We start from the raw sequence: 18,459 nt of genomic DNA on the forward strand, positions 1-18,459 counted from the left end.
GGGCCTACGGTAGCTCTGTGTTTAGTTCCTTGAGGACCCTTCATACTGATTTCCAGGGTGCCTGCACTAATTCACATGCCCAGCAGAAGTTGTACAAGACTTCTTTCCCCACACGCATCAGCTCCCACATTCATTGTGTCCTTTATTTTTGATGATAGCAATTCTGATTGGGGTGAGATGGAATCTCAGGGTATTTGCTTTTTATTTCTCTAGCAGTTAAAAATATTTTATCATCTATCATGTGAACATTTTTATCATGTATTGATTAGTCAGTTGGACTTCTTATTTTGAGAAATATTCATTGTTTACTTACCCATTGACTAACTGAGCTATTTGGGGGTTTTTGGTGTTTTTTGAATTCTTTTTATATTCTACACGTCAGTCTTCCACCGGCACAGTAGCTGTAAAGACGTCCTCTCATTCCATCACAAGTCTCCCTCCTGTTAGTGGTTCGTTTGCTGCAAGCAAGCTTTACGGTTTGAGGTGGCCCCTTCTGTGGATTTTTGCTCCTAGTTCTTGTCCTGTTCAAGTACTAGATGAGCAGACTTCACTCGTGTTATGGCTTCAAGTGTTTCCTCTATGTTTTCTTCTAGTGGTTCCAAAATTTTAGGTTTTGCACTTAGGATCTAAATATAAGGGTCCTATATTTTGAGTTGATTTTTGGAGAAGGTAAGAGACAAGGAAATAGTTTTAACCTTCTACAAACAGATCACCAGGTTTCCCAGCACCCCCTGTTAAAAGGGCTTTTTTCCAATATATTTCTTTTGCTCGTTGGTACAGAATCAAGTGTAGTCACATGAGTTCTTTGTCCTCTATGCTATTCCACTGGTGTAGATGTTCACTGGTGCCAGCACCATGCTGTTTCTGTTACTATTGCTTGGTAGTATAATTTAAAATCTGGTATTATGATGCATCCAACCTTGTTTTTTTTGGCTTAGGATTGCTTTAGTTATTCTGAGCCTTTCATTGTCCTATATGAATTTTAGGATATTTTTTCTAAGTCTGTGAAGAATGTCATTCAAACTTTGCAGGGGATTACATTGATTCTACAGCTTGCTTTTCATATTGTAGCCCTTTTAACAGTATTAACACTGCTTATCTATGAGCACAGGAAGTCTTTCAGTCTTCTAGTGCTTTCTTCAGTGGTTTTTTTTTTCATGTTCTGTAATTTTTATTACAGAAATCTTTCATGTCTTTAGGTTGCTTTCTAGATATTTTTTTCTTTGATGCTGTGGTGAACAGCACTGTTTTGCTGATATCTTTCTTAGCTGGTTCATTATTGATATACAGGAAAGCTATTGGTATTTTAATGCTGATTTTTGTACCCTGGGGCCAATATATACAAATGCATAAAATGAAATATATGTGTAATTGAATATATGTTAATATCCCCTAATTAGTGTAATTTCATTCATCATTTCTTGATAAATGTCTTCTCCCTATTTAATATCAAATATTATAATTAAGCATGTATGAATGTTAATTTTAAACAGTGGCCAGTGGTTAGGAGGTGGTCTTAGCTATTACATTACATGTGATGAAATTTTAATTCTGCCCTTTATTAGGTAGGCGACTATAAGTGAAATATTTAACTTCCCCATCCACTAATTTCTTTATTCATAGAACAAGCACGAAGTTTAGCAAAACCACAAAACTAAGTTTAGCATCATACTGGGCACCTAATAGATCTTTAAAAATATTAATCAGAATCACAAGGAGGACTCATTTCCATTTAAGCCAACGTAAGAATAGTGCTTGACAATGTTTTCCATAAGTTCATGGTATTCTCTCTTACGTTTTAGGAGACAAATCCATACAGGGAAACAAGGTAAGAGAAATAATTAAAGCATATTTGTTACTCTTTTCTTTAAAAGCGTAGGACTGTGAATGGGGTGAAAGCTTAGTGATGATTTGAAAAATATATGCTAAGAGCTTAGTCACAATTCACTATTTCTGTATGCTAAAAAAAATTTAGCCATTTGGCACTGCTCAAAAAATAACAAATTTGATTTCTGATTTTTTTTTTTTACAGACCCCTATACCACCTCCCAGGTAAGACATGTAAAATCATAAGGGATTTTTTGCTATTCATATAAGCGATGTGTGCCAGCACTTGAAAAGAAGAAATATAAACATCTGACATTGAAAAACTAATATGAGTTGACCCATGAGAAGTTTTATTCATCAATTTAGTCATTTATTCATTCACATTTAACTGTTCTGCATACCCTCACTAGTCTATTTCTTTCCTTCCTTTCTTTTAAAAGACATATGAGAAAGATTTACTAACATTAGACGTAGAATACACTCAAGAGCAGATCACGGGTGCTCAAAGAAATGAGGCATCTTATTTCCTTTTTTATGGAAAAAGGGAAGAAAAGTTCACAAAATAATAAGAGAATGACAATAATTAAACTGTGTATCACTCGTCAAAGTAGTTACTCTGAATACAAAACCTGGACAAAAAAGATTCTCCCTTACAAAAAAGAAACACATAATAGCACAAAACTTTCTTTACAAGGAACTAAGAGAAATTAGTAGTAGAAAACTTACAAATTAGCATATATATAATATTAAAATATTTGAAACAACTGAATAGGTAATATAGGGAGTTATTTGAACTTGTCCCTATGGCCTATTTATCTATCTTCTATTTTGCATATATATATATATATATATATATATATATATACATACATACATATATATATATATATATTTGAGTTTCTCAAGTGAGAGAGACCATGTGATATTTAAACCATGTGATATTAAATAAATCATATGTCTGATTCATTTCACTTAACACTATGTTCTCAAGTTACACCCATTTACCTGTGAATTCCTGGGGTTTATCTTTATGGCAGAACAGAACTCCCTTATAGGTAAATACCACACTTTCTTTACCTTCATCTGATAGGCACAAATGCTGTTTCCAAGGTCTATCCCATATACATTGTGCAGCTATAAACATGAGTGTGCATGGGTCATGGTAACATGACCATTTTAACTCCTTTGGTAGATACCTAGTAGGAAGACAAATGGGTCAAATGAATTTCTGTTTCTATTTTTAGTTTTTTAAGAATTTCCATAGTGGTTGTACTAGTTTACATTCCCACCAACAATTCCTTCCTTTCTCTCTCTCTTCTTTTAGCAAAGAAATCGGCCAGATCATTGATGGGTATATACTCATATTGAAATTCCAGAGACTGGGCTGACCCTGTCTATCTCTCTGGATATCAACAATTCAATAATCAGAGAGTCAATGCCTATGTAAGAGCCTTACAGTATATAAGTACGCGTTCATGTAAGCACTCATTTTATATGTAATACATGCATAAGACCAAATAACACCACACTGCACATAGATATGGGGACCACAGCAGCAGGGGCCCTTCCGCTGCTCTCCTGCGGCCAGCGCGTACCTCTGCCATGGCCTCTGTGACTCCCTTACCCCTCACTCCTCTGGTGCTATGCTCCGCCTGCCCTTGAGAGATCTTGAGCCAAGCAGAGGGCCCTTTGCTCTCTGCAGCGGTACGGAGCCGCTCTCGGAATGAATGGGCAAACTGAACTGGTGAAGGAATTCATGAATTGGTCTTGCTCACTTCCAGACATTCCCGTATTTCCTTGGGGACCTTTAAAGTTTCACCTCTTTCTGCCCGTTATAAGCAGAAGGCTGTTGTTTTCTGTTCCCCACACTCCCAGGACTCAAGTGGCCGCCGTACTGAAAAGCGTGTGGCCCCCGTAGAGTAGAGTTTGGCCCTAGGAAACAGCACCAAACCAAGGACCCGGCTGCAGGGCATGCGATTTATTTTTGCTAGAAGAACGAATCCGCTAACACTCAAGACTGCCTGACGTGGCTCCGGCTGCTCAGAAAGCCAGTGAGCACTGGAAAACTGGGCTTCCAACCCGGACTGGGATGGGGAGGGCTGCAGGAGGTGCATTCAGGGACTGAGGGGCCAGTCACTAACCTGCTCCAACCCTGCCGGGACTCTTCACACAGGCCTCCCCCCACCCTCCCGAAGAAGTACCAGCCCCTGCCGCCCACGCCTCCAGAGAACTACACATCTACCCTACAGCTGCACGTCTTCCCAGAAGCCCAGAGGGGCCCCAGGTGAGACCTGTGGCCTTGCTACTGAGCGGTGCCCCAGAAGATCACGGGGGGGGGGGGGGATTTGGTGAGGGGGGCAGAGTCACCTCCTGCAGAGGAGGCTTCCCCCGGGAGGGTTGGGGGAGCTCCACTGGAGCAAGGAAGGCCAACCACTCCTGGAGGAAAAATGGTCTTAGAAATCTGTGATTTAATGCTTCCCAGAAAATACAGCTTTGCAACAAAGTGAGCTATGAAAGAATTGCTCCTTTGAGGCCTGAGTCAGTTATTGAAGAAACCGTTCCCTGCCAGAAGGAAATCAGGACATTGTAAAAGCCAGAAAGGGGTTCATACTACTCCGGGACCAATCCAGGGGACAGCTGGCCATCACTCAGGCCAGATCTGAAACTCTTCTATCAAAAATGTTATTTTCTTTTTGACAAATAAATATTGCAAAAGCAGTCATCGGCCACTAAGGGCCTAGTGGGAACTGGATTCCCGCTCCCACTATAGCAGCTTGGCAGCTGCTGCTGACACAAAAGGTGACTGAAACAAGTGAGTAGTTTGCCCCCAAGATAGTTCAAACTACCACAGTTGCCTTTTCTGGAAGTCAGCACAGAGCGTGGCGTCTCATCCCTGCAGGGGACAAATGGAGCCTTCCGGCAGGTGGGGTATAACTGTGATTGAGTTGGGACATGTTTCTCAGGGTGCAGAAATTCAGGAACTTGGGCCCATTTTGAGCCGAATGGGAGAACTGTACATGCCTGGTTCTGACGGGAGGGGGTCCTAAGTAGCCTCTCATGCCTTCTAATTCCCCCGCCTGTGTGGCAAATGTCTCTCATCTGTTCATCCTTCGCAGTCCCCAGCAACAGCACGTCTTCCGGAAATCACTGCCCTTGTCCGCTCTCACATGGAACATGCACTCCTTCTGTCCCCCTCTCACAGAGCACAGAGCACATCCCCAGGAAAGAGTACAAGTCCTCAAGGCTGGACTCAGCCTGTCCTGATGGAAGTTTAGGCTTTATTTCACTGGGAACACAGGTGACTTTGCTCTTCCTGCTCCCCGGAGGACAGGTAGCAATGTCTGGAGGGAATTTGGATAGGGATGACTTGGGGAAAGGCTGCTCCTGGCTTGTAGTGAGCTGCCTGGGTACCCCCCAGAGCCAGGGTAACAGACCTGCAAGCTTTCTTTGTGGAAGGGAAGAAACTTCCTCAGTAAGCTCTGCAGAGTCCTGTACCAATGTTTCCCGAGGCCAGGGTTTTCCTGGTCACTAAAGGAAAGATGAGAACACTACCTACTGCCTACCTACCTCACTGGCTGCTGTGAAAATGAAATGAGATGATTCCCCTAATGTGCTTAGCGGCACAGATTTATAACTAGTATTTCTTGCACACTTAGGGCCTTGAGCTCTTTTCTATTTGAGCTTTTCTTAGTCCCACACAACATACTCAGATTTCTGATTTGACTCTTACACCCCAAAGGGCTTACATGGTATCTGTGTTTCCTAGCACAGTGCCTGATGTATATAGTCGTAGGTGTCCGTTACACGTATGTGTTTCCATCTGCAGCTTCCAAAGGCACCTACACACAGGAGGCACCATGGTAGGTGCTCTGCCCAGATTTCCACTTTCAAAGAGGAAGGGACTGAGAGGAAGTCACATTGGGAAGTGATGCCATCAGGCTTGGGAATACAAAGTGTTCTTTCCAGAAAACTCTTGATCAAAGCATTTAATGTGTTAAAAACTGGTCAACCTGCAAAGGAGTAAGGAGATAGAAAACAGGACTGTAAGATGCCATAGGTGATGAGGTAGTTTAGCATGGAGAACAGTGTGTCTACTTTCTACTTCTTCATGCCTGAAACGGACAGGATCCTGGGGCCCAGCAGAACATGGCTGACTCCCCCCTGAACCACTTCCAGCTGTGTCACTTCAGAAGCTCCTGCAGGACTCCAAATTCTTCTGCATCTGTTGGAATGGCGCTCTGTTTTTACAGCTCCCCCTCGTGGGTGCCCTTGCAGCTGGGCTAGGAACCTAGAGGGATGAGGTTCTAGGAATGCACTTCCCACAAACACCACCACACCTTCTCTGTGCGCAGGTATCCAGTCTCTACTGTAAAAGTTCCCCCAAGCCACTAGGAGTCCCTCTGCTGCTAGATCCCACTAGCCCACTAGGTGGCCGGCTTAGTGCTGTTGGTCTCTTTTTTTTTTTTTTTTTTTTTTAATTTTATTTAAGGAGAAAAGAAAAAAAAAGCAGGGAAAGGGTACAAGTTATACAGATTTACAGAAAAAAAATGAACAGTAGGAAATCACTAGTTAATGGATTACATATTGTCATCTTAGAAATAATTGTTCAAGTCACAAAATTAAAGCTTGTAAAGTGGACATTCCATCAATGATACTGCAAACAGTTCTGTTCATTGATCCAATAAAACTCTGTGATATCATTTTCTATCTTATACGCTTAAATATACATGCAGTTATATAGTTTGGAGCACTTTCTTTTCCTCTCTTTTGTACCATGACTGTTACACATTTTGGGTTTCATTGCTCCCACGGTTCTTATTACTTTTTTGGAAGAGAGTAAAACCAAATGTGCCATAACAGAACAGAATCGGTCAAGTCAAAAGGGTGGACATAATAGATAATGTAAAAACATAATACAAGGTGATCAACAATGGTTACCATAATGCCTCCCGCTATCTCTAATAGAATTGCCTATATCGTTAGTTATAATACAATTGAACAAAACAGTAAAGAATAAAACCGACAAGACCAAAACATTGGAGACATTGTAGGTCTTCAAAAGTAGATAAAAGTCAAAAGAATGGGCGTCATAATGAATCTCATTATCTTCACAGCTGATGCCTAAACTTTCGAACCTGATACTATCCAGCAAAACAGAATAGGGGAACATCAGTTAAAAACCAGATGGTGAGAGTAATACAGGGCTTTAAATCAAGGTAATGAAAAGTCAAAGTGGGTTACTATAATATATCCTGCTATTGTTTTTCCTTTAATTAAAAGGATAAAGATAAAAAAGTAAATAATGGAGTGGAGATTGAGACAAAAGAGGGCATAACAACGAAACAGCGCAGATCAAAACATAACCATTTAAGCAGAATAGTGTTTCACCACCAGATAACCCTGACCTAAAAGTAGTTACCATATTGTCTCTTTCTTTGAAATCCTTTAGTACAACTTCGTATACTGTAGCATTAAGTATATCAAAACAACAATGTAAAACCATTCAAGAGAATGACAGCATTACAGAGTATTTAGAATCGACTAACAGAAAATGAACAATGGTTTCTGTGTAATCTCCTTGTCTTTAAAAGGTTTTTGCTTATACTATCACACATAATAAAATCCAATAAGATACAGCCTATTTAGACCATTGGAGACAGGACAAAAGCTAGATGAGACTTCAAAACAAGATGATACTAAATCAGTATTACCTATTAAGATGTCATTTTCTCCAAAATAGCTGTTCCTATCATCCAATCTTCTCTGCCTCATTTCTGTTGAGCTCTTTTTCTGTCAGTAACTGTCAGTTTGTCTTCTTCATTTTGTTCTCTGCTCCATTCGTTGTGGCCTCCCTGCCACTATTTCTAGGTTCTTTGTATTTTTCTTTTTTTAGAATATCCTGCAATACTTTCTGTAGAGTTGAATTGGTGGTTGCAAATTCCCCCAGTTCCTCTTTATCTTGGAAGCACCTTGTTTTTCCATCAATTTCCAGGGACAGTTGTGCAGGATATCTCAATCTTGGCTGGAGATTATTATCTTTCAAAGCTTGAATTATTTCCCCCCACGCTCTTCGTGATTTGATGGTTTGTGCCGAGAAATCTGCTGTAATTCTGATGGGTGTTCCCTTGTAAGTGGTCTGTTTCTTGTCTCTTACAGCTTTTAATATTCTGTTCTTGTATTGAATTTCTGGAATTTTGATTGTTGGTCTCTTTGGACTGGGGTTTTATATCTCAGCGTCCCTGGAGTTCTAGTTCACAATCTGTAAACCATTTTGGGGTGTGTTGGGAATTGGGCTGCTCCTTTACACTGCAAAGTGTCAACACCTTTCATCTTAGGAACTCCCTGCCAGAGCTCTGTGAAATGTGGTTTATCTAAGGCTTTGCAGACAATGTGCCCAGCCCAGCTGAAGGCCTACAGGAACTCAGTAAATATCATTTCCCTACCTTTGGGCCGCTAAGATCACTTGGGTGAGGTAGGTAATGCATCAAGATAAGGTAACTCAGAGAGGTTAGGTAACTTAGTCAAAGTCACAAGGCTGGCATGTGACTGTCAGGGTTTGTAAAACCCTCCAGGAGACACTGGGAGTAGAAGAATGGGCAGGCTTTGCTTCAGGAAGAGAGTTGTGCTTTCAAAGGCATTGTTAGCAGGGAGCACTTGAGTGGTCAGACCACGATGACCGGGTCACTTGTAAATAGCCATGCAGGTGGTGAAAATAGAGCCTCAGCAATCTGAGCTTCTGCAGCAGCCACGGAACGCACACACAGGTGCGCCCTGCTAGCCACTGCTTTGCAGAGCATAGTGTATGAGTCTCACCCCAAGCAGGTGCTGTGGTTTCCATCTGGCAATCAAGGACATCAGTGGCTGCAGCAGCTAGAGCCCTGGACAATGGCCAGCTCCCCCTGGACAGCGGCTGTGGCCCACCCGTTGTCTTTCAGACTCATTTGTCTCCACGGGCCCCCAATTCTTGTCCTTAATTAAAGCTGCATATTGGCTTCATTAAATAATTGGGGAGTCAAAGCAATTCAGTTAAGGAAAATGTCATTTTAGATAACTCATCAACACCCAGAAATAGAAGAAAGCTTGAAAGTGTGGAGAATGCTAGTCCTATGGGCTCAACCATCTACACACTGTCATGACTGCTACAATTTTGGTGTTCTTGAGGTTTGTTTAGCCTCCCCCAATTGTTTCTCACTTAAGTAAATTTATTTATAAATAGCTGCAACATTGGAAGCTTTAGGCCATAGCTTTTAATCTGGGGACATTTCTCACTGCAAATACACCAAGATTAGATTGATCTTTAGGAGGCACTGGTTGCCATGAAGAGACCCTATCTTTGACCTCATGTGAAAGGAAATTTAAAAAGGAATAATATCGCAGCTGATTTAATACAGTGGCCAAATGTCATCATCCTGAATAATGAGTGGAGAACACATTCCGTGTTCTGGCTGCACAGCATCCTGGCATAAAGCCTGCTGTCTGCACTGATGCATTTATTCCCACAGTGCTCTGTGACGAAGGCAGTGTTACGATCCTCCCTTTACTGAGGGAAACACAGAAATACAATTCACTGTGCCACAGTAGCTCCTTTACGTTTCAACAAATGCAATGTCACAAGGATTGGGGTTCAGTCAAAATGTAATTTAAATAAAGTACCTCACACTGAAGACACCCCAAACCCTTTTACTAACTTTGGACTTCCCTGTGTAACCTGCAGTGCTGCTGCCCCATCCATGCAAGGCATTTCAGCTGCAAAAATGCATACTCTAATGACTGGGAAGCAAAAGAAACCTTTGTAGATCTGAAAAAGCATGGTCCCTTCAAAGAGACACAGCATAGGCACAAACTCACCTTTGTGCACAGGAATACAGAGTCCAAGGTGTGAGCTTCATTTTAATGACAGGTTGCATGACTCTGAGATCAGAAGAATGTGGGTAGAGGGTTGAGAAGTTCACTGTACAAGCTCTTGCAACATCAGGGGAATCTATAGTTATCTGGGAATAAAAAGCGTCATCTGGAAGGAAGCTGCAGGTTGAGGTGTTCTGCCTGTGAGAAGCGCTGTTTCAGCCCAGACAGTTTCCCTGGGTAGTTTTTATAGGCACACCCAACAGCTCACTTCAATACTTTCTGACTTTGTCCATTTTATAGATAGAAAAACTCAACTTCAAGACAACATTTAAGGTACTGAGTGTGACAAAGTCCAGAGATGACAAAGCAGGGATTTAACCCAAACTCACTTAAAACTTAGCCAAAAACTAAAAGATATTCAAAGAAGTCCACATTTATAGTAAGTGGTAATCACCTTAAGTTTCTACCCAGAACCTGCGTGGAAAGAAAATGGGATTAATGGACATGCCTCCAGCAGATAAAATATGAACAGAGCTCAGAGTTCCTGGATGCTTACAACAGGCAACATAGGGAAGGACCTGCAGTCACACCAGAGTGCCTCACCAGGTCTGTGTGGAAGGAACTCCACCCACATTTGTCCTAAAATCTAGTTTATTCACATGACAAATTCTGAAGCCTAGATAGGCTCTTTAAGGCACTAATGCCAACCTAGAGAGTACTACATTGCTATATAAAAATTCAGTGCTTTCATCTGACCAAAAAGATAATCACTCTGCTTGTCCTGCTACAAGCGTGAACTAATTCAGCTGAGCTAGGTTAAGGAATCTTATCTAGTGTCCTTACAGACTCAGCTAGATCAACTTGAATGCTTGAAATGCCTTTATAAATTGAAAGGATTTGATTTTTACAGACTGCTATTGGTGACCAGGCAAGTTTAAATCCTAGCAAGCAAGACTTTCTTCAACAGTTGTTTTCAGTCTAATGGAATAAATTTATAGATACAAGAAAACTCAAGTTCTCTTCCACAGTTCAAATGCTTTACAAATAGAATTGAACATGTCCTCAGTATTATAGTTTGAAAGTGCGACACTGAAGCCTGCATCTTAAATTGAAGTCATGCAACCAATCCATTAGTAACTGCAGTACGCCAGTCTCTTAAACATTGACCCTGAGATTTAACCAAAATGACTGACATTATAGGTGTTCTCTCTACTCCAGTCACTCTTTCTTCACCGTCTCACTTGTCCAACTAAAAGGAAAGAGAGAATGCAGAGGTCCTCTCGCAGCAGGCTCAGGGGCCCCATGGGAGATTTTCTCAGTATTTTTTTCTCTTACACATCTCTTCCCTAAATCCTCCTAAAAGAAGAGAGGGGTGCTATTTGGGACATCTCTTGTGGATTTAACTGTGTGTTATCAACCCCATCATCCCACAGTTGTAACTGCAATGAAGGCGCTGTTCACTCACCTTCTGCTCTGTTTTGCCAGCTCCTGGAGCTCCATGGCTGCATAAGTCACACATATCATGTGCTGGGTAGAGTAGACGGCCCTCCCAGGCCTCCTCCCTGGGCTAGGGGTTCCTCTATCTCTACTTTTTGATGAATATAAGGTCTAGCAGGCCAAACCAAGAGTTTTTTTCCCAGGGAGTTTCTTGGACATGAGAACTTAGGCTTCTGGAGACATTCTGGAGGAGGCAGTGCTTCCCATCCTTTGCAGTGTGAGCTCTGCAGCAGGCAGCCACTGCTCATGGTCCTCCACTATGGGCTTCAGCTGTCTGTTGGCCAGACACGGCCATCCACTTCTTGATTCATGTGACAGAAGAGAGTGAAAAACAGCCATCCCCCAACCATTTTACTATGGGGGAGGGGATTTGTCAGTCTATTGCTCCCAAGGCTTGCAAGACATCCCCAAGCCCCAAATGGACCGATTCTCAGTCCTCTACGGCCTTTTAAGATGCCAAGAAAGTGGCTACAGGTAGCCATGGGGAGACCAGGATCATTTATCAGCCATTTTCTCACCTTCAGGTACTAGTTCCACAGCTGCCATGAGACCACTCACCTCAAGGTGCATCTTGTATAATTTTTATACAGTACATTACCTCATATTTACATTCTTACGTAGTACATAACCAGTGCATACATGTTCACTTGTGTCAAGTCAAGCTAACACAACCGTATCCCACTGTGTGCCTGCTCTAGATAACCAGGGTCATGTCCTCAGGTGTCTTTAGATGCCCCTGAGCTTTGAAGCGGTCTGAGTGCTTCCCCACAAGCTTTTTCCTGCAGGCTGAGTTGAAGTTTTGGAAATCACGGAACCTCAAGACAGTCACCTATTGCTTGGATATCTGAAACGAGGACATAGTGATAGCATTGCATGCTTGCAGGGTCATCTTGCCTGGTACAGACTCTGAAACCTCTGGGTCCACACCTGTCAGCTGAGCTTAGCCTTCAGCTATGGAGTCTTAACCTCACAGCTTCCTCCTCTAGCTTGGCCACCATCTAACAGTGGTGTCCACTGCATAGCCATCATTTTCAATTCTATCTCTAGGAACTCTCCAAGATGAATATGCTTGTTGCCATTTTGAAGATGAGAAAAATGAGGTTCATAGTAGCTAATTGGTTTCTCCACCGAATGGCTGACAGACTTATCCAGTGCCCATATTATCAAACTCCAAATCTTTCTCTTCCATTCAGTTTCATGCCCCCTATCTTGATCTCTTTTCTTTCTCAATATTATTTTCTCTTACACATGCCTTCCTGGGACCCCACTGCACATGCCAGCTCCATATTTAAAACTCTTTACCTTTTCTCAGAACAAGTCAATAATAGGTCTGACTATGTTAATGAAACTGGACACAGAAAGTCAAGTGTCAGGAGGCATAAATGATGTTCCCTAAATCCTCCTAAAAGAAGCCAGGATACTCATGCCCTTCCTATCACTACCCTTTACATTGGCTTATGAGTTATTTTCCCTAGAAAATTATGAGGGAAAAAACCCACCGCTTTTGTTTTATAGAGCAGTGATAAATATCACACTGAACTATGGACTGCTAATATAGCAATGAAAATGCAGTCAAAGGTTTATAAGGGCTCAAAGTGATTTTATCTTGGTCATTACAACTTGCATTTTTATTTAACACCATATCTCTTTGTTTCTTACAGACAAATAAGCTTAAAGGACATAAGTGAGGTGAGTAGCAATTCTTCCCCTGGGAAACAAAAAGAGCACTTATGTGCATTAAATGGCCACACTGAGCAAAATCCTACTTGCTTTGAGTTCTCCATCACACCTAATTCCCACAGTAGCTACACTCCAAATGTATTTCCATCCCTCTTTAAAGGTGACAAAACTAAAGCAAAACAAATGACAGTGCAGGCTGTAAGCCAGGGCCCTATTCTGCTGCATGCTCACTGCTCGCTCATTGGTACAATGAGAAGCACGCCCACTTCCACAAGGAAGAGGTCCACAGAGGGCTCCCGTCCTCCAGCATCGCAGAAATGAAGTGCTGGAAACCACACTGCACCTTGACATTTGTCCTTCAAGGCAAACTGCAAGGTAGTAGAGGATAAGGTCCAGTGGCACATGAATCTGGGTTTTGAATCTAGCGCTGCCACCTCCTGGCTTTTGTGACTTTGTGCAAGTTCCCCAGCCATCAGGTTTCTGCTCACTGAACCGTAAAATAGAAATGATACATGTTCTTGTAAAATTTGTGATGACATCAAAAATCTCAATAGATACACAAATGGCCAATAAAGGGTTAACAAATAGCATGAAAGGCAAGTGAGGTGCAGCTGTCCTAGAGTTTTCTAGGGGTGTTATGCCCTTAAATTCACAAAGAGGAAGTTTCTGAGGAAGAGGGAGACTAATGGAAGATTTCTGTCCAACATGTGTGGCCTCACCCCACTCTGCTGGGCTGCTAACACACTGAGTTCTTGTCTTCTTATTTGACCTATACTCTTTACCGTAGAGGCTGATTTCCTTCCTTCCTTCCTTCCTTCCTTCCTTCCTTCCTTCCTCTCCTTCTCTGATAGTCTTATGAGGATGCTAATTTCAAAAGACACATCTTTAGTTTGTCACTTAAAACATTTATTCTCTGTAACCCACAAAATGATTAATCATGTCAAGAAGGATAACATGGATGAAGCAAACAGCCCTAGTTCTACAGAGGACGTTCCAGGCTCATGGTTGTTGGGGTTCCTGAATGCCACCAGGAAGGAACAAGCTGAGCAGGCTGCTCTGCTGCCAGGGAGGCCCACACATCCTGGTACTGTACCCAAGACCCCGCCCCTGTCTCCCTTAGGTTAGACCAATGTGTCTCCAGTTGAGATTGGCTGCCCCTCAAATGTATAATGCACTGATCAGCCTGAGGGGACACTGGGTCTTCCAGTCACCAACAAGCAAGCGGAAAAGGGGAAAGTTCACCTTAAGCAGCTGGGAGCACGCAGATCGTTTGTTTTCTCTGCAGCTTTGCTTGGTTTCTGCTAGCAATTGGCATCATCTAAGGAAAAATAGTTAGGAGCAAAACACTTTCCTTCTTATCTCTTGCCAAGATACTTCCCCAAAAGCCCAAGTGGAACAGCAAACACCACACATTCTGAGCACCTGAAGGGCTTGCTTAGTTACCTTGGAGAGTACTCTATTGCTGGAGAACACTACTTGCCCCAAGTCAAACACAACTGGCACTTCACAGTTTGCAAAGTAAGGACTCATAGTCTCTTGTGACCCACACAAAGCCCTAAGAGAAAAACGAAGCCTGAGAGAGGCAGCACACTGCCAGAGCTCCTGTGGTTGGCAGGACACCAGGCCAGCCCCTGAAATCCCACCATCCAACGCTGTGCCCCACACCCATGACTCCCACCCTCAAGGCAGCTGGGCTAAATCATAAGAAAGACAAGAAGGGATGAAAGAAAAGAAGTGAAGGAGCAAAAGAAAGAAAAGGAAGAGTGAGAGGGAGGAAGAATGGAAGGACAGAGATAACAAAGGAGACGTTACTGTCTCATTTGATTCTACTTATTTTCTAACAGCAAAAAAAGCTAGAGGAGCAAAGCTAGAGAGCTCTCACTCCTCTTTTTACTGCATTGCTTTTAAATTCAGAAGTCTCAACCAAAAAGCTGGCTGGGTCTCAATGAAATAAACAATGGCTTTTCCCAAGCAGGTTTTCTCCACCAACAGGATTTATGGTTCTGCTCCCCCATGCCTTTCACTGGCCCAGGAACTGCCCTGTGTGATTGAGTGCGGGGAGCAGGCAGATTCTGAGTCCTGGGGAAGACTCAGTGTGGGGACTTCCAAGCCACTCATTAGAATAAATCCATTACCCTCTCTACTGAGCCCGTAGATTTACCTCTTCTTGCTGTCCATAATAAAATGCATGTCCTCTTCCCTGAACCCCGAGGGATGCCAAGGTCATTAAAACACAATGTCCCGTCTTTTAGCTGACTTCAGACAAGACATCAGCTACTGCTCTGAGAAAGTCACTGCTACAGATTTCTGAACCAAAGCAGGACCTCGGGTCAGCCTGGTGGAGATAACTGTAAATGTGGGCAAATGGCGCCACCTCTTTGCAGCTCACCCATAAACCAAGGGCTTTTAATGCTTTTCAGATTTTTCAGTTCCGTTTGAAATTTAGCTGAAAGGTGTAATGAACCTTCCTCACCCCATAAAAAGATGTATGCATATGCTTTTATTCTAGAACCTTCGTAAACCTCACTTGACAATCCAATGACCTTTTCCTTTCCTCAAGTTAACAAGTTCTTATCTAAGTGGTACCTAACATCTTCTCCAGCTGATGTCATGGCTGAAAGGGAATTCATAAGATTACTTGTGAATAAATAAGCTTTCAGCAAATATTGTTCCTCCCAGAAAGCTTTTTGAAGAGTGGCAGGTGGTCAAAGATGAAAGCCATTCAATAAAAGTTCATGACAAAGTATGGTCTGTAATTTGCCATTTTTAAGGAAGGAAGAGACAGGAACTATTTGGGGAGATAAATACCTGTTTTTAAAAATGTAACTATTATCTTGCTCATTTCCTTAAAATTTCAGAACAAGTATAAAGAAAAATTAATCATAGCCTCACCTTTTAGACCAGAACTTCTATTAAAATTTACTGTATTTCTTTAAACTTATTTTTCTTCATTCACACACACATGTACACTTAAAACATACCAACATGTAAACATATCATGGGTCTTGTTTTTATGCTGAATTTTTTATGTGACATTGAGGCATACCTTTAGCATAATCTTATTCTGTTCTCTTCATAAACACCCATAATACTGTCAGAATATTCCAGTAAGCAACTATAGCATAGAAATTAACAATTCATATTGATCTGAGTGTGTAAACTGCTTCAGAAGGTTGACATTATAAGCAGTGACCTGCTGAACATCCTGGTACCTATAACCTGCTGCAGATTTCAGTTTGGTTCTTAGAAAACAGTCTCATCAAAGCAATTGCTGCAATAAGAATGAGAATATCTCTAAAGGCACCTGGTAACTTTGGCTAAAGTGCTTTCCAAAAGAGTCAAATCAGGTTATAATGCCATTGTTTGACTATATGTTTGTCTGTTGCATCACAGTTACAGGCAGCTGAGTTAGCTAGAAATATTATAGGCAGTGAGACAGGCCTAGGTTCTCCACAGAGCCAGCACAGAGGACCAGACACCTTGCAACTGTGGGGGAGACAGACACCTCCTACTGTGGGCCAGGCCTTAAGACAAAAATCAAAGGAATGCATCCACATCCTAAGGACTGATATTCCAAAGAGTGTCCTATCACCCTGAGGAAGCCAGGAGTCACCATTCCAACCCCCTAGGGAAGAGTCACTGCTCTCTAGGCATGCCTGCTTTCTGCATGACTCACTTCCCCATTTGTCCCTAATTTCATCAGTTTTATAGTAACAGTTAATCTTATTGCTTAACCATAGTTCTTTCCCACCTCATGCCCACCTGTCTTGTAGGATCCCAGTTTTCCCCACCTTGAACCCATCTCCCTCCATGATTTTACTCTAGAAAAGTCACTAGAAAAGACAGAATCTTGGCACTCCGCTCAGGACCCCTTCTCTCTCTCTCAGACAGAAGCTTTCTTTCTATCAATAAATATATTCTGTTCTTAACCTCCATTGTTCCTAAAATTCATTCTTCAATTTTAGAGAACATGAACTCACACCTGACATAGTAGGTTGGGAGCTTAATTCCGCTCTATCAATACAAAGATTATAAAAGTTTAACTTTACATAGTCTTTGGGGAAACCAGGTAGAATTTTAAAAATTTTTCCCAAACTCTACTAACCAAATGCTCCAAAAATACTCATAGTATTCTATTAAATCCTCTATCACCAGAAGTCATACATTACTTTTTTATTATTATTATTCAATACAGGTCCTGCAAGCAGAAAAAGGTGAGTTATTCACAAAGATTTTCTTACTCCGATGCCATTAGCATAGACTGTTTCTAGATCTACAGAACTAGTCATTATTTAAAAGGATTGTTTTGAAGTCTGATCTATATGGGTGTGTGTGGGTGTGTGTGTGAGTGTGTGTGCATGTGTGTACAATGACGTGGTCCAGACGGAAGCAGGGCCAAGGTATTCAAAAGCTCTCCAGTTTAACAGGGTAATTTAAATCAGAGGTGGATCAGTCTTATTCCTTAAGCCAGCATCACCCCTTGCCACTCTGAAAAGAAATTGCTGGCCCCTGCTCTTGAGAAGATTGGAGTCTCTCATCCACAACATCACCCATACTTGTTACACACACACACACACACACACACACACACACACACACACACACCATTACTCACACACAGATGTGTGCACTGCTGGCCCTACTGCTGTAGAGGCATAGAATCCAGCACTCACAGCGACCCAGGGTGGCACCTTTATGCTCACCTTTGCAATACCGGTTCCATTCCTTTAAAAGGATGAAGTGTACCCAAAGGCAAAGGACCTGCCTATGGCCCAAAGAGTCACAAATAAGCAGCCAGTTCCACAGCAACATGGGGTCAGGAATTCAAAGACTTGCTACCAACTCACTGTGTGATTTTAGTCCAGTTGCATTTCCTCTCTTGGTCTCAGTGTAGCCCTTCTCTGTGTATGGAAGAAGTTAAGCTGAAGAGGGTTCTGCCTGGGTTTGTGGAGTTCTAAGGGAGGACTGGAGGTTCACTGGCAATTTTAAATAGTTTTGAAACAGTGAAATCTTCTCACCACAGTAACTAAAATGTTCAGGGGCCTCTGCTTCAGGCTCAAGGTTATCAGTGCAGCAGTGTGCCATTGGTCAGCCCAGGAGGGCGAATGTTCTGATTGGCTGTTGAAGACATGAAATGATTTTATGGGATGTGGGATTAATAGACCGGTCACTGAATCCAATCACATTTCCACTAATCTCAGTCCTTCTATCAAAGGCGTCCAGCTTGTGACCAACCTTGGACACAAGCCTGAGTAACAACCGAAATTAAGCCCCCGAGGTCAGCGTCAGCTGTATGCCTGCTTGGCTTTACTACTTGCATCAGCACGCGGGGCAGAGAGTGTTTATAGGATTTTATGTCATAGTATTGTTATGGGCCCTCGTCATTCTGGGTGACTGGCTAGAATCTAGCTGTGAACAAAAGGAAATAAAAAGCAGCAACACTGGCAGTGCCTGTAATTACTAAATAACTCCAACCTGTACACTTGGCAGAACTTTTCAAAAATTTGATGATCCAGGGGAAAACATTGAGAAAATGTATCCCCATTGCCACCCTCTGGGAACTTCTGGTCTACATCAGCATTCTGGATGCACACCTGTCCCATCACAGGA

The 18,459-nt window shown here is 42.2% G+C and overlaps 1 protein-coding gene and 1 long non-coding RNA gene across 3 annotated transcripts in view; one reads left to right on the forward strand and one right to left on the reverse strand.

Annotated features, from left to right (window-relative positions):
* Window positions 1-18,459, forward strand: part of Clnk (cytokine dependent hematopoietic cell linker) — a 159,939-nt gene that overhangs the window by 116,540 nt on the left and 24,940 nt on the right. Inside the window, exons 9-13 of the mRNA XM_023562660.2 lie at window positions 1,803-1,828; window positions 2,033-2,052; window positions 4,001-4,111; window positions 12,831-12,858; window positions 17,045-17,063. Of these exons, the coding sequence (XP_023418428.2) occupies window positions 1,803-1,828; window positions 2,033-2,052; window positions 4,001-4,111; window positions 12,831-12,858; window positions 17,045-17,063 (204 nt within the window). The remainder of the gene's footprint in view (window positions 1-1,802; window positions 1,829-2,032; window positions 2,053-4,000; window positions 4,112-12,830; window positions 12,859-17,044; window positions 17,064-18,459) is intronic.
* LOC134471402 (uncharacterized) overlaps window positions 6,314-18,459 on the reverse strand; it is a 31,608-nt gene continuing 19,462 nt past the window's right edge. The window contains exons 8-9 of one of the 2 annotated variants that reach the window (XR_010040867.1): window positions 9,676-9,818; window positions 6,316-8,807 (exon numbers count right to left, since the gene is read on the reverse strand). This is a non-coding gene — a long non-coding RNA (uncharacterized LOC134471402). Of the gene's footprint in view, window positions 9,819-18,459 lie in introns of both variants that reach the window. The other variant, XR_010040866.1, reaches the window with a different exon arrangement.

The sequence above is a fragment of the Cavia porcellus genome, unplaced genomic scaffold (assembly GCF_034190915.1).
Source record: "Cavia porcellus strain 051 isolate PalLab524CR breed Dunkin Hartley unplaced genomic scaffold, mCavPor4.1 scaffold_18, whole genome shotgun sequence".
Taxonomy (NCBI): domain Eukaryota; kingdom Metazoa; phylum Chordata; class Mammalia; order Rodentia; family Caviidae; genus Cavia; species Cavia porcellus.